The sequence below is a fragment of the Prionailurus viverrinus genome, chromosome B2, assembly GCF_022837055.1.
Source record: "Prionailurus viverrinus isolate Anna chromosome B2, UM_Priviv_1.0, whole genome shotgun sequence".
NCBI classification, from domain to species: Eukaryota; Metazoa; Chordata; class Mammalia; order Carnivora; family Felidae; genus Prionailurus; species Prionailurus viverrinus.
The window spans coordinates 122,686,070-122,703,289 of NC_062565.1; the positions used below are offsets into that span (position 1 = coordinate 122,686,070).

Consider the following 17,220-nt stretch of genomic DNA (forward strand, 5'->3'; position numbering starts at 1 on the left):
ATGGCTGAATGGGATCTGGGATTGAGACAAACTATCACAGAACAAAATTTCTCTGCAGAGAACCTGTTGATTTGACTGCACACTTAAATACCACAGTATCACTGAAACTAAACCTTAAAAATCTAACAACTAGCAAACTCAGAATTATATTTAAAGGTCAAAGCAAAGTAGAAGTTCGTCAATCCTTAGGAAATACCTTCATTTCACCTCAGCTTTAGCACAGAGTTAGTACTGTTCAGATTATTACTCTACAGTAGATCACAGACCTCCAAAGCTGGTAACAAAAGAGAACACCTGCAGCCAGAGGGACCACGTGGCAGAGTGGGAGGTCAACGGACCAGAAATGAAGGAGTGGCTCCAGGGCCAGCCTCACGGACAGAATTGAGAAGGCAGTCCACTCCACCTCCTACACTCGTGCCTTCCTCTAGGACTAGGCAGTTTGGTACGGTGGTATGAGAGGGACGGAGCTAGGAGCGAGGAGATACTGTTTTAAGACACTGCCAGCTACATGGACTCTGTCAAGCCAGCCTCTCTGCCTCTCCCTTTCACTGTAAAGGGCTGAGCAGCCAAACTTTTAACGTCCTAGATGCTCTAGAAGGATTTCGTGCCCTATGATTTTAATGTTTACCCTACTTCCAAGAAAGTTTTATCGAAGATCAAATGAGAATGTATATGAAAGCACTTCACAATTTTTTTTTATAAACACAAGTTACTCTTATTGTTTTAGAGATTTTCTTCATTATATACTAAAGAAGTATGGAGACAGTTTTGAGATGCAGTATAACATGTCCTCTACATGGTGAGGCATGATGAGCTATAACCTCCAGTTTAACCTAAAATGTTAAGATTACATTTTTGTTTTGTTCCCTCCAGCTTTATTAAAGTGTAATTGACAAAATTATAAAATTTTCATTCTTATAAAAGTTACTCGGGAAGAGATTTTTTGGGGGGATTTATAGTTTTAATTTTAACAGGATTAATAGAATTAGCTGATTTATTCCTTTGTAACTAAGAACCTAGAGTAATAGCCTAATGAATACTTCTTGAAATAAGGATCTCATAAGAGTTGTATCCAGCTTTTTTCCTGTCTAACCCATTCTTCACTCAGTTACCAGACGTATTTTTTAAAAACACATTTTGGACAGCTCTATTTTACCTAGAAAATAAAATATGAACTCTTCAGTAGGACACAATTTGACCCCCACCTACCTTCGCAGACTCAGTTCTTCTTAAGTACATTCACCTGAGCATTTCTTCCAGCTAACTAAGAGTCAACCCCCCTAGCCAAGCAAAGCTGTCTTTAAAGCAAAGGTCTGGTTACCCGCTTCTTGGCTCTCTTGGCATGGTCCCTTAACCCCCGGCTGCTAAGGCGGCCAACACGAAGACAGGGGCATGATTCTGAAAGGTTTCATAAGACAGGGTGGGAACTCTGGGAATCACTCTAATTGTGATAGGAAGCCATTTAAGAGCTTTAAGCAGGAAAGTAACATGCTCCAATTCATTTTTTTTTCCAATTCATTTTTCAAAGAATCACATTGCTCTAGGGAGAATAAGCTAAGAAACAAGGGTGGAGGTGTAGGAAGTGGTGGGAAAAAAGATGACTAAAAATTTACTCCTAGTTTCATCTAACAACTAGGTGAATGTGGCTGGAGCGCTGGGATTGGGAAGCCTTGGTGTGTGTGCAGGAGGGAAAGTGGGGGTGGAAGGCGGGGTTTGTGGCATAAATTCTATGTGGACATAGAAAAATCTGAGAAAACTCTTAGCCGCTCGGTCCGTCTCTATTCCAGCCCTGCTTTGCTTACACTGTGATTTTATAATCTATCCAATGCTGACATAATTTGGTCCACGCTCACTACTGTCTCCAGTCAGACTGTAAGCTGCTTGAGAGTGGAGACTATAATATTTAGTCCATTTAAGAAGGATCTTCAACAATGGAGCCACTTACGATGATTGTAGAATGAAAAAAGGCACTGTTCTAGAAACTCCGAGGAATGCAAATCAAAGAAGAAAAAGTTACTTTTCTAGCAGTCTCCATTACACAGAACTTACCCTGAATAAGAGTTAACAGAAATTACTACAGACCATAAACCTGCTTCGGAGTCTAGCCTTCCAGCATAGAAACTCATATAGAACGTAAATCACACCAACCTGTGCTCTTCAGCCTCCTAGCATGAGGGCTAGAGGGCCCATCCTGATTAGCTCTGTGTTAAGGAGCTTTTCTTTATACTGTACAAAGCCAAATGTCTACAGATATGACTTGAATATTTACAGAGGTTTTCAAGTAAGATTTTTATTTTTTTTTTTATTTTTTTTTTTTAAATTTTTTTTTCAACGTTTATTTATTTTTGGGACAGAGAGAGACAGAGCATGAACGGGGGAGGGGCAGAGAGAGAGGGAGACACAGAATCAGAAACAGGCTCCAGGCTCCGAGCCATCAGCCCAGAGCCCGACGCGGGGCTCGAACTCACGGACCGCGAGATCGTGACCTGGCTGAAGTCGGACGCTTAACCGACTGCGCCACCCAGGCGCCCCAGTAAGATTTTTATTTTTAAACCTTCTATCTACATTTGTTTTTGTAGTCTTATATTTTAGATTCTAATGGTTTTTTTGTACAGTGGGGAACACTTCACTATCCCTTTTTAAGGCTCATTTGAATACAGGACAGCATCATAGAATTTTTAAGACAGAAACTCTTTAAATTCAGAGCCCTCATTTATCTGTAGGGATGAGAAAACTGAGGCCTGAAAAAATTTCTTGGGATTCTACAGTCATTTAGAAATGGAGCCAGATGTAGAAACTAGTTCACCTGTTTCCTACTGCATAGTTTTTTTCCCCACAAAGATAGACTTCTGAATGAATGAAATGGACTAATTTGGCCATTTTGCAATGCATTCCATATTCTGCTTTTATAATTTTTCCATACATTGATATCTCAACAAATTTTATAGGAAGGCTATGCCTTAAAATGAGGTCAGGCATATTAATAACTGAAACAATCAAGTGAAGCAGTGTTACCATCTATTATATGGTTTAATGGTAATGCTTCTAAGATAGTGTATACACAGAGAGATGCATGATACAAATGCTACACTCAAGGCCATGGAAAGCTGAAGGTAAATGAACCAAATCCTATGTATAATGGTGAAGTCTGAAAGACTGGCCTTTATCATATCTGGCTTTCCTTTTTCCTTTATTTGTCTCAGTGGCAATCCCTCTTCCCATTTCAAAAGGCTTCCTATCTATCCCTATTTTTCCCTTTATGGAAAAGGGAAGAATTCTTCATCTATCATTTTCACTTTGTTGGCTGACACTACTTGAATGAGTTTTAATCAATATATTAACTAAGCCAGATTTGATCCTGAAGCATCCGGATGACAGGAATCAAGTGGTAGAGATAGGTTCTTTCTTTCCTAGTCATTAAAATGACCTGATTTGAGGGGTGCCTGGGTGGCGCAGTCGGTTAAGCGTCCGACTTCAGCCAGGTCACGATCTCGCGGTCCGTGAGTTCGAGCCCCGCATCGGGCTCTGGGCTGATGGCTCAGAGCCTGGAGCCTGTTTCTGATTCTGTGTCTCCCTCTCTCTCTGCCCCTCCCCCGTTCATGCTCTGTCTCTCTCTGTCCCAAAAATAAATAAACGTTGAAAAAAAAATTTTAAAAAAAAATAAATAAAATGACCTGATTTGAGGGCAAACTAAGTATCTACTTAGGGTGTAGGGATTAAGAGTCTAAAGGGGTGGCACACAGTGTGCCCTTTATTGTGCCTAAAAATTACTAATGCCATTGTTCCAACTTCTGGCACACATCTAAAACACTAGAAATTTAAAATTTCTAAGGTTTGAGATAACTTAATTATTATAGTGATTTGCAATGAGAATTGAAAGTATTTTCACAGCTAGTGTATATACATTCATCATGTTAATAAGTATGTTATATTCATATGGTACCTATGCTTACAAAGTGTTTTCATATGTGCTATGTGATTTGAAGTTCAACAATATCTAATGTAAACATCACTTCCACTTTTCAAATGAAGATTTAAAGTTCTCATATAATAAGAATAATAAAAGGCACAGCCAGGACTGAATAGAAGAACTGTTAATTTAAGTATGTTCACACTGTAATGTGTAACTTATACAGCAATATTAAAATGCAACTATATTAAAACAGCTTGTATATGTAAACTCCAAATACTTTTATTTTTTATTTATTTTTTTTTTTAATTTTTTTTAACGTTTACTTATTTTTGAGACAGAGAGAGACAGAGCATGAACGGGGGAGGGGCAGAGAGAGAGGGAGACACAGAATCAGAAGCAGGCTCCAGGCTCTGAGCCGTCAGCCCAGAGCCCGACGCGGGGCTCGAACTCGCGGACCGCGAAGATCGTGACCTGAGTGGAAGTCGGGACGCTCAACTGACTGAGCCACCCAGGCGCCCCTCCAAATACTTTTTGTTTTGTTTTGTTTTGTTTTTATAACTGTAAAATGTCATCAGTTGTATGATGAATCCTTTTATTTTTTTATTTATTTATTTATTTTTTTTTAATGAAATTTATTGACAAATTGGTTTCCATACAACACCCAGTGCTCATCCCAAAAGGTGCCCTCCTCAATACCCATCACCCACCCTCTCCTCCCTCCCACCCCCCATCAACCCTCAGTTTGTTCTCAGTTTTTAACAGTCTCTTATGCTTTGGCTCTCTCCCATTCTAACCTCTTTTTTTTTTTTTTCCCTTCCCCTCCCCCATGGGTTCCTGTTAAGTTTCTCAGGATCCACATAAGAGTGAAACCATATGGTATCTGTCTTTCTCTGTATGGCTTATTTCACTTAGCATCATACTCTCCAGTTCCATCCACGTTGCTACAAAAGGCCATATTTCATTTTTTCTCATTGCCACGTAATATTCCATTGTGTATATAAACCACAATTTCTTTATCCATTCATCAGTTGATGGACATTTAGGCTCTTTCCATAATTTGGCTATTGTTGAGAGTGCTGCTATGAACATTGGGGTACACGTGGCCCTATGCATCAGTGCTCCTGTATCCCTTGGATAAATTCCTAGCAGTGCTATTGCTGGGTCATAGGGTAGGTCTATTTTTAATTTTCTGAGGAACCTCCACACTGCTTTCCAGAGCGGCTGCACCAATTTGCATTCCCACCAACAGTGCAAGAGGGTTCCCGTTTCTCCACATCCTCTCCAGCATCTATAGTCTCCTGATTTGTTCATTTTGGCCACTCTGACTGGCGTGAGGTGATACCTGAGTGTGGTTTTGATTTGTATTTCCCTGATAAGGAGCGACGCTGAACATCTTTTCATGTGCCTGTTGGCCATCTGGATGTCTTCTTTAGAGAAGTGTCTATTCATGTTTTCTGCCCATTTCTTCACTGGGTTATTTGTTTTTCGGGTGTGGAGTTTGGTGAGCTCTTTATAGATTTTGGATACTAGCCCTTTGTCTGATATGTCATTTGCGAATATCTTTTCCCATTCCGTTGGTTGCCTTTTAGTTTTGTTGGTTGTTTCCTTTGCTGTGCAGAAGCTTTTTATCTTCATAAGGTCCCAGTAATTCACTTTTGCTTTTAATTCCCTTGCCTTTGGGGATGTGTCCAGTAAGAGATTGCTACGGCTGAGGTCAGAGAGGTCTTTTCCTGCTTTCTCCTCTAAGGTTTTGATGGTTTCCTGTCTCACATTTAGGTCCTTTATCCATTTTGAGTTTATTTTTGTGAATGGTGTGAGAAAGTGGTCTAGTTTCAACCTTCTGCATGTTGCTGTCCAGTTCTCCCAGCACCATTTGTTAAAGAGGCTGTCTTTTTTCCATTGGATGTTCTTTCCTGCTTTGTCAAAGATGAGTTGGCCATACGTTTGTGGGTCTAGTTCTGGGGTTTCTATTCTATTCCATTGGTCTATGTGTCTGTTTTTGTGCCATCCAAATACTTTTAAAGTAGAAAAGTAGTATTGTCCCTGGATTTGTGTTAATCTTTTTTAAAAAAATTTTTTTTTCAACTTTTATTTATTTTTGGGACAGAGAGAGACAGAGCATGAACGGGGGAGGGGCAGAGAGAGAGGGAGACACAGAATCAGAAACAGGCTCCAGGCTCTGAGCCATCAGCCCAGAGCCTGACGTGGGGCTCGAACTCACGGACCGCGAGATCGTGACCTGGCTGAAGTCGGACGCTTAACCGACTGCGCCACCCAGGCGCCCCAATAATGTTAATCTTTTCAAGCTCAAGTTTCTTATTATAATCTCTTTGTCAAAGATAATCATTTTGTTATTCCCAGCTGTCTCATCTTTCTAAAAGAATTCAATAGAAAATACACTGTCAAAACATACAGCCTAACAAACAGAAATAGTCCTCTTTAATTACCCAAAATACACATTTCTCACCTTGATGCTTTTTCGTTGACATCCTTTGAAAATATTATTCAAATAAATTTAAAACATTCGCCTAAAAATTTGCAACTGTACAGTTCGTTTCAACTCAGTGACTTATGTAGATTTCTATATCCTGTTTCTTCCCAAATGTATTCTACCTTGGCTTTCCTTGAAATTATAAAATGGGATTATCCATCAACTATGGTTCTTTTATCCAAGGGAAACTGAATCAGATTTAATATTACACATGTTTAAAATGCATGTTTGGCTACTTTAAAATTATTTTCTGTTCAACAAAATAGAGCTTGAGAGCTATCTACTATTACATTTACCAGGTTCAAATTTGCTTTTGAAATAACTTCAGTGATTTTAAAGAAAAAAAAAATGCCAGAACATAACTCAAATATGAGAACTGACCATTACACTGCTATGAGCTACAGTTCTCAAGTGAAATAAATGGCATCTTCTAAAAAAACAGTAATTGAACTTTTAAAAGAGTACTCAAAATAAGAAAAGGGGCTCACCGGTCTGAGTGAAACCAAATTGATGAAGAATCTGATGAGCGGCCAGCATGTCTGACTGCTTTACCTTAGACGGCTGTGAGGAGACTGGCATTGAAGTAAACGAGAGATTTTTGTTGACCTGTAATAGGAAAGGCAAATCAGAACCAAAGTGTAATTTCCTGGGTTACTGATGCAAAAACTGGATGAGAAATGTTTGCTTACAATGCAAACCAGGACACATGGTAGGTCAAAATAAGTGGTAACGATTTATATGCTTAGTTTTTAAAGTTTACAGAGTAGTTTTCATCAAGAAAGGAATACAGTGGTAATGAAAGCAGAACTATAAAGTAAATCTGCCTTACTAAAACAAATGTGCTTACCATGGAATTGACATTATTAATAACAGAGTGGTCTTTATTTATTTAAAAAAATTTTTTTAATGTTTACTTATTTTTGAGACAGACAGAGACAGAACGCAAGTGGGTCAGGGGCAGAGAGAGAGGGAGACACAGAATCTGAAGCAGGCTCCAGGCTCCCAGCTGTCAGCACAGAGCCCGACGCGGGGCTCGAACTCACAGACTGTGAGATCATGACCTGAGCCGAAGTCGGACGCTCAACTGACTGAGCCCCCCAGGCGCCCCAATAACAGAGTGGTCTTAAAAGTTATACAAAGACATGCAAAAATTAAAAATGCCCTGCCCCCTTAATTTTCAATTAAGAAAGTTAGAATGTTTCACAGCCACACTACTTTAACATTCTGTGAAACAGCAGGTACCTCCTTTTCAGAGACTGTACAGAAAACACCTCTAATATTCACATTTTCATACATCACGGTGACACAGGTAACACAGCTGTAACCTAAGCTGCCAAGTGGAATAGTTTACACTGTCTGAATACAACGGTCTTCTGGAAATGAAACCTGTAACAAGTACATGATAATAATAGCTTATGCAGGAAAATAAAGAACAGGTCACCAAATGTGTTAAATGTGTATTAGTAAATTTATCTTGCAACTTATAATTAATTTCAGCAATGATCTAGTCTCTTGTTGGTTATTAATAAATCATTATACCTTTATTATTTTTTGAAATAACTTCATTTTCAGAAATCATGATAAAATGTGATCTAATTCTGAAAAATTTTAAAGTTTGAATTTCTAATTTATTGTAAAATATAATCTGTGAATTGCCCAACTGTTAAATGATAGTTTATGGCATATAAATACTAATATATGAAAATAGTTGCCTTCCCTTGCTCTTTTCAAAAAATAATCAGAGGACAACTACTGTACTAATATTAAAAAATTCCCTTTTGATGTTCTACATAACAGTAGATTGTGGTTCCTGCATGTCCTTTATCTGACTCATCATTCATATAATGTTTGTAAATGCTTCTCTTCTTTCAAATAGTGATAGTAAATGGTGTATCAAACTTTTATTCTAAAGCAAAGGGCTTTTATATATTTGGTAAAAAATATATATTATACCATATAATAGTATAGCTCTAAAGTTTGTAAACTGTTATGATGTCATTTTATAAAAAACAAAAATATTTTTCAAAATAGGGTCAAATACCGCATCAGTGCTAAAAAAAATTATCCAGCTTTAAAAATTCTATCAGGAGCCATGATTAAACGTTGAACAACATTAATGGTGACTATTTACATCAACACAATACCTAAAGTGTCAATGAAATCATCTCACATTTTTGAGTTTTATTTCCATCTTTAAGTGAAGATAATAAAAATAGTATGCATGCTTCATTGGGAATGTGCTGGAGGAACAATAAAGATGAATTGGTATTATAAAGTGCTATTTATGTATGCAAAACATAAAGCACTGGATAGCATATTAAATAAAAAATATATGAAATAGAGTATGTTGGCAAAGGGAAGCCATAAAGTGCGATACAAATATAAAGTGCTATAGAAATATTAGTTATTATTATTAACATCACTAGAAGTAAGAGTAATTAGGAATATGTAATTTAGTATAATGATACAGTAAATTTTTCATAGTGCTATGCTTTTAAATGGAAATATTATACACAATGATATATATTTATCACTTAACTATTTAATCCACTTCTCTTTTTAGAATCATTTTCAGTTTTACTTCTGTGTTCTTATAAAGTTTTTTCCTACATGTCAAACAATGCATTTTGAAATCTGGTCCGAAGGAACAAGTGTATGCTGGGGACACACACACACACACACGCGCGTGCACGTGCACGCACGCAAACACACACACACACACATGCCATACCACAGGCTTTTTTAGTCTTCCTCTTCAAATATTTACTTGTGCTAAAACCAAAAAGAACACCGGGGAAGCTAGAATAGGATACTTCAATGTCTCTGCTCAAACAGAGACTTCACATATTCTTCCTAGGCATTTTAAAAATTCTGTTCTTTCTCAACACATTTCTTTAGGGACTATCTAATACCTATGAGGTGGTAAGTAGCAACATACAGCAGATTTCAAGACTTTGGATAGGTGTTATTATTATAGTGACTTGAAATTCGCACTCCAAGTATTTTCAAAGCTAGCCTATACATATTCACTACTTTACTCAAGGGGAGAAAAATAATAATAACCATTAACTAGAGTGAAGCAATATCTATTTTTGAAATATATGCTGTGGAAAAGAGTTGCTTAATAGTTTTACAACAACAGAAAGGTTGGCTAAGATAGTCTACCCTACACAAATCTACCCTCTTTTCACAACACACTTTTCTGCTTGCTTCATGCAAAAACCACAGTCTGCCAAAGTCAGTTTAATACCTCCAAATTGGGGAGAACTAAAAACATAAAAATTTAATGAGATTCTTAATAGTAAAAAGGAAAACATATCACCTGAACTTCGGCCAAGTTAATCACAAAAATGCTTTTGCTTACTCTTTCTGAACATAAGCAGCTTTGGGCAAAATATGCAAATACTAATTCTCTAGGAGGAGGTTAATTTTCATATTTAAAAAGTCATTACCCTGACCTCAAATTGAGTGCACAACACTGAACAAGATAACAATTAGTTTCTTGTTTAGTGATTAGCTAAACTATGAAACCTTTGGGAGATACATAACACTCATTTTCATATGTATTAACAGACCTCATCATTTTAGCTGATTTTAGATTATATGGTACATACACATGAAGTAGAATTGTTTTTAAAATTTCAAGTTGTGGAGATACTTCAAATTGCTTTTAAATTATAACTTGAAAGATGATAATATGGTCTATACATTTGTGTTTGCAAATGTGTCCCCTCCTTCCTCCAAAAGGCTATTTTTTTCCATTACACTGGAACAACAATGCAGATAATACTTTCATTTGAAGACAGTTCTGGTTGCAAAAAAAAAAAGCCCAATACCCAGGAAATGTTCTGTTGCAAACTGAATGTCTGTTATAAATATTAGAATCCCAGTATTAAAGAACAAGTGAAAGAGAAAACCTGAGCCACAATGAGACTCGAGGCAACTGAAGTCAGTCAGGTATCTTATATTCTCATATGATAAACTAAAGCAGCTTAAGTTCCTGTGATTTCTAGGTTAGTAAAACCTAACAAATGAGTAGCCTGTGGTTTCATAAAGAGAAATTCAAACATGAGCTCTAGGTCCCTAGGTATTTTCCATATAAGCTATCACAGTAAAGTGAGGGATCAGGAAGAAACACTGTTCGTGCAGAAGAGAAATTTCTACAGTAGGGTAAGGTGCCAGGAAGTCTCCCCCCAAATCAGTTCATCACTGCTACATGAACTAAAACCAGAATTCAAATTTGAATCAGTCATAACGAAGTTTTATTTTGCAGTATTTAATCAAGATTTTTTGAACTTCTGATATATATATATATATACACCAAGGACTGGTAGTTCAAAGATAACTGATATGATTCCTCCATGCAAAGCTTAAAAATTAAGATGTAGTGCTGGTTCAAACCATTTATCCAACATGTCTTAGTCAAAGTCGACTTATCTCAATGTCTTTGGTTTTCTTCAAACTTTACCTCCTTTCTCAGTGTATTTCCTTACTTTACAGAGAAAATTTGGTCTTCAAGTCTCTGAAACCCTCATTTTCAAACCTCTCAAAGAATACAGCTCTTACATCCACCTTCACCTCTTTTCGTCTAGTACCCCTCTGTTGAACATTAATCCCTCCATCTGTTCCCTTGGGGATACCTTTTTTTTAAAGTTTATTTATTTTGGTAGAGAGTGAGAGAGTGCATGCGTGGTAGCAGAGAGAGGGAGAGAGAATCGCAATCCACCCTAACAGCGTGGAGCCCAACACAGGGCTCGATCTTAAGAACCTCGAGATCATGACCTGAGCTGAAATCAAGAGTCCGACGCTTAACTGACTGAACCACCCTGGTGCCTCTCCCTTGGGGATACTTCAAGCTCTTCCAAATTCTACTTTCAAATTCTCCACTGGCTGTTTCCCTATAGGAAAAAAAGCATAGATCTTTCTACTTCAGTCTAGAAACAAATAGCAAAAAATGAAAAATTCTCACAATGATTCCATAATTTCCTTAAGCTTCACTGAAAGCCAAACTCCATGAAAAATAGCACATAACTGCTATCCATATAACTCAACCATTCAATCTCAACCAAGCACAATGAAGCTTTTCTCTACCAGAAGACTAAATCTGAAGTTAAAGCCACCCAAGACTTCAACTGGGCTGATTTAGCAGATTCACTTAAGCCTCTGAGATCTCTAACACTGCCAGTCACTCTCTGTTTCTGGAAAACTGTTTTCTGTGGGCTATCCTGCCACCACTGCTTATCAGGGCTGCCTGTTAGACGCACTGGGCCCTCTTCTTCCCTCACACCACAAGGTCACCCTAGGCAGTAATATTTGTTTTCATCACTTCATCTGCCTTCTATGCCGACGTTTCTGAAATCCAAAACTCTTCCAAACACGTTAAGTTCAAAGCTAAACTAACTCCCTCCATTATTTACTGTCTCAGGGAAAGCTACTGCTATCCACTTAGTTGCCTCCGCCACAAGGGTGGACATCATCCTACACGACCATCTCGCACTCCACAGAGTTGGTCACTGGGTCAATTAGATGCTTGGACATCTGACCCCACTCTTTGTCTCCAGTCAGGGCTCTGGTTCAGGCCTTTTTCTCTGCTTGCAAAGTAGTCTTTGCAATAGTCTCCTGCTTTGTCTCCCTATCTCCTGTATCTCTAATTCTTCTTCTATACTACTAACAAGATAATCTTTCTGAAATGCTAATTTTACTAACATTTCTGGTTAAAACCTATCATCAGTTGTTCCACTAGATAATGTCTATAATTCTCATCCTGGCATACAAAGCTTTCTATTCTAATAATTACCTAGTTCCTCAACTTTATCACTCCTTTTCCTACGTTGGCTAAGACAAACTGTGTATAACTCTGCAGACATGCCAAGTTGTTTCATGTCCCTGTCACTTAGCTCATACCGTTCCATTTCCAGGAATGGGCTTTCCTTTTGCCTCCATTTTCCTGATGGATGTCAACTCCTTTTTCAAGCTTTAGCTCGAGTATTATATCATGTGTGAAAAGCCTTTCAGATTCTCCCAGGAGAACTTACCTCTCCCTCCCTTGTCTCCCCACCATGTCTCGTATCTTATTATCATACTGTATTATCACAGCACTGGTAACACTTTGGTGTGCTTAATTATTTGGTTAATTACTATCCAACTGACTGTAATCTTCCTGAGGGTAAGAACCAGTTTTTGTTCATCTTTCTTTAATAAATAACTCCTATAAAACTAATAAGAATTGCAGAGAAGTCAAATGAAGTAATATAAATGTGAACGCAGTGCATGTTTAAAAACCTACCCAAAGCTAAGGCGGTAACTGTGTTCAAGACTTCTCAAATGTAACCTTTTAATGATAAAAATTGGTAGAATGAAAGCCTTAAAAGTAAAAAATACATTAAATTTCATGGTTTAATACTCAATTTAAATCTAGAAATAGGTATGTGAAGTAACAGAAAAAAAAATATTGGTTTCTGGCTGCAGTTCCTGGCTCAGAGCTCCTGTAATTTCCTAAGTGATAAAAGTACTAGGAGGATCTTTTGTTCTAATACTTGGTCTTTGACTCTGGTTCCAGACACTGAGCTCCTATATACCTTGGAATTTCCTGGGAGACAGAAATGTCTTTTGTTCTAATGAAGTCACTTTTGGTGTTCTCTGGGATGAGGGCTGGTCTCCAGAAAGATCAAGTCATGATTAGAAGCTTGGAATTTTTAGCCCGTCCCCCGCCCCCCTCCATTTTCCAGGGAGGGGAGAGGGGCTAGAAATGGAATTGTAACTGATCATGCCTACCTGAAGAAACCTCCATAAAAATGCCAAGAGTATGGGGTTCAGATAGCTTCCAGGTTGGTGATCACATAGACGTGCTGGGAGTGCTGCGCCTGAGAGATCATGGAAGCTCCGGGCCCTCCCCACACACCTTGCCCTCTGCATCTCTTCCATCTGGATGTTCACCTGTATCCTTCATCCTTTTATAATAAACTGGCAAACAGTAACGAGTAAATTGTTTTTCTGAGTTCTTAGCTGCTCCAGGGAATTAACTGAACCTGAGGAAATTGGCCCGGGACCCTCCAATTTACAGCTGATTGGTCAGAAACACAGGTAACAATGTGGACCCACACTGGCACCTGAAATGTCAGAGGTGTGGTGGCACGTGAAGTCTTGTGGGACTGAGTCCTTAAACCTGTGGAATCTGCTGATCTGCCGCTATCCTCAGGTGGACAATGTCACAACTGAGTTATAGTGTAGGACATCCTGTATCGCAGAGAACTGCTTGGTCTGGGGAAAAAACCACAGCCCATCTGGTACCAGAAGTGTTGTGAAGGTTGGTGGTAGAGCGAGAGTAAAGGAGACACATGGGAGGAAAACTGGCTTTTCGTAAAACAAGGGGTTTTTTCTTGTTTTCTAAAACTTTCAGGAATAAAATTACATAATTTCTTTTAGTGGCCTATTTTGGCCTGTACCACTCCTACAGTCAGGCCAGTCTCCCAAATACTGTCAAAATAACAACACTTAATTTGCTTTTCTCAAGTTTTGGAATGCCATGAAGGAATAATTTTAAGCATTAAAAACAAACCATTGAGAAAGAAACTCTCCAAATAAGGGTAAACAACTATTCTATTACAATCTCAACTGGGGCGCCTGGGTGGCGCAGTCGGTTAAGTGTCCGACTTCAGCCAGGTCACGACCTCACGGTGCGTGAGTTCGAGCCCCGCGTCGGGCTCTGGGCTGATGGCTCAGAGCCTGGAGCCTGTTTCTGATTCTGTGTCTCCCTCTCTCTCTGCCCCTCCCCCGTTCATGCTCTGTCTCTCTCTGTCCCAAAAATAAATAAACGTTGAAAAAAAAATTAAAATCTCAACTTAATTTTTATCTCTTCATGATGAAAATATCCAAACTTTTTTTAGGAGATTTATAAAAATCATCATCTCTGGATTCTCCATTTTTTAAACCTTTTTATTTTTTAGTGAATACTATGTTCTAAGATATATTAGATTATAATTTAATTATGACCTTACCTTTACAGCATTATTCTAAACATAATTCAGTGAACTTCAGCTTGGCTGCATTTATATTCATCTAGGACAGGTGATATTACTAATTTAAAAAACAAATAACTTTGAGAAGCTCACAAAGGAGTGTGGAGATTCAGAAATGTAACATTAGAGGTGGAGGCAGTACTATGTGAAGCTGAAAAAGAAGGAAAGAAGGGAGGGAGGGAGAACAAGGAGGAGGGGGAAGAAGGAAGGAAGGAAGGAAGGAAGGAAGGAAGGGGAGAAGGCAGAAAGAGAGTTGTTTCTCTCTGAGGGAATTCATAATTTCATTCTGGAAAAGACAGCCAAAATTAATTATAATTTAAGGAAGAATAGGCCCATTTCTAACACATGCCAGGTATGATATAATTATGTCCGGAAACAGGAGAAAAACAGATTTAGTTCCATTTGTGAGGAATAACACAGAGCTGAATGGACACAGATTCCAGGCAATACCATTTCTGATGTGCTTCAATCCAACTCTAAAGCCAAGGAAAAGAGCAAGGAAATCCGTAAATTGTAAACTCATACACTGATATTTTAGGGCTATCACAATTCAGAGCAACGCAAGACTTCTAATACCATTTCCTATCTTGGAGCAATCAGATGAGCACTCTTACAACCTCCCATCATCAAATTTGTATCCAAGCATCTACCCAGTTTCCACCTACTGGCCTATCAGACGGGATGAAAAATCCCTTCTCTTAAGGCCAGCTCCTCCACTAGTATTCAGGATTACATCCCCTCTCACTTTTTCAAGGACTTGAGGGCAGCAATGACCACCTCTGTGGTACAGTACCCACTTCTCCATCACTGCTGAATTATTCCAATCAGCAAATAAATATGCTTTGATGTTGTCCACTGACGACTCCTCCTCAGCTCCTGTTTCTCTGCTTCCCGGTCAAAATTTATGGACTTCTATTCTGTCCTCAACTCGCTTCAATTGTGCGTTTGTCTCTGCCACTTACTGAAACAGTTTCCATCAAGGTAACCAAAGGACACCATCCAGCCAAATACAATCCTCAATGTTCTATCCTCATTTTGCTCCTTCTCTCAGTCACACGTGATAGTTTAGCACCTCTCTTCCTTGGAATACTCTCCTCTAGGCTTCTCTGACATACGCTTCTCCTGGACCCGTGCCTCAGATCTTTAGCTACCTCTCCCCAGGAGATCTTATCCAATCTCACAGCTTAAATAAACGTAACTTTAGCCCTAACTTCTTCCCTGAACTCAAGACTCAGAAGTCCAAACACCTACCACACAACTACGTCCACATCCAAAACTCTGCTCCTAAAATCTGCTCCCTCCACGCCAGCATTCCTCACCTCATTCAAAGCTCTACTAGCATCCGTACAATTGCCGCAAGCAGCAACACAGAAGCCATCTTTCCTCTTTCCTTCACTTACACCACTACCAATCCATCGCTGAGCTGTGTTGAATCTGCTTCCAAAATATATTGCAAATCTGTCCACTGCCTGCAAATTCATTATTGCCACTGTGAAATTAATTAAACAGGAGGCGATGAGTCTCAGGCAGCTCTAATGCCATGGCGCCTGGCCTTACAGGCTATGGAAGCAAAGCCCAATCTAAGCCTGTAAATACCTCCAGGTTACAAAGTTGAAACCTAAGGACAACCAATCACAAATGGCCAACTAGGCTTTAAACCATCATCAATCTCTAATTTCCTTGCTTTGCTTCAGCCTTTTCTCTATAAAAAGTCTTTCCTCAGTTCCTGCCAGTGGAGCACTTCTAACCATGTCCAGTTTGACGCTGTGCCGTTCAAATCAATTTTTGCTCAAATAAACTCTAAAAAATTTTTAATAGGTGTCAGTTTATCTTTTAACACCATCCTTAGTCCAGGCTACCATCTCCTCATGGACAACCATGAAAGTCGGCTAACTGATCTGCTTGAAGACTTACTCCCTTTAAAATCTATTCTCACATTCTCCCCAGCTTAATACCTCCATCACAGCTTCTCTGATTAAAACAACACCTAACTCCTTACTGAAGGTTTAGCAGAATATGTCACCCTCAAATATGCCTCTTTGGCATAAGGATTATTTTCAGAAACTGCAGACACTGGAAAAGCTCTGAAAACAGGTAGAGAAGCTACCCTTCAATGAGGGAAATGTACTTAAAATTTTTTTTTTTAATGTTTCTTTATTTTTGAGAGAGAGAGACAGAGAGAGACAGAGCATGAGTGGGGGAGGAGTAGAGAGAGAGGGAGTCACAGAATCCAAAGCAGGGTCCAGGTTCTGAGCTGTCAGCACGGAGCCCAATGCGGGACTCAAACCCACACACCGTGAGATCATGACCTGAGCCAAAGTCAGATGCTTAACCGAATGAGCCATCCAGGCGCCCCAGGAAATGTACTTTAAAAAGGAGGCCTTTACTAGGAAGAGAGCTATGCCCAGAGAGACCTTTTTCACTGGAGGGACTTAACTACGTGGCAGGGCAGGCTTTGTTCGCCTAACAGTTCCTCCTCTCACTTTCCTGGGAATGGCTGCCTTCCCACTTTGGAGCCCTCTATCCCTATCGCTCCCTTTCCTACACTAAGGATGGTTTATAAAAGCCTCAACTGCCTGCAGCTTTGTAGTCTCATATCTTTGTGGGGCTCCCATATGTGCATAATTAGATTTTTTTCTTATGTCAACTTAACCATCAGACCTAGAAGGACAGAACCTAGGAGAGAAGGGAAATTATTCCTCCCCTGCATTACCATGCTTACAGGCATTTTAAAGGGCATGCATGGTCTCCTGATCACCTCTCCAACCTCATCACGAAACACCGTTTCTCCTTACTTG

The 17,220-nt window shown here is 39.0% G+C and overlaps 1 protein-coding gene across 8 annotated transcripts in view; it reads right to left on the reverse strand.

Moving 5' to 3' along the window:
• Positions 1-17,220, reverse strand: part of AHI1 (Abelson helper integration site 1) — a 219,674-nt gene that overhangs the window by 106,389 nt on the left and 96,065 nt on the right. For all 8 annotated transcript variants that reach the window (XR_007152153.1, XM_047858614.1, XM_047858617.1 and 5 more), the window contains one exon: positions 6,893-7,010. Coding sequence is in view for 7 of the 8 variants with exons in the window: in XM_047858614.1 (XP_047714570.1) it covers positions 6,893-7,010 (118 nt within the window). In the remaining variant the exon portion in view is untranslated. The remainder of the gene's footprint in view (positions 1-6,892; positions 7,011-17,220) is intronic.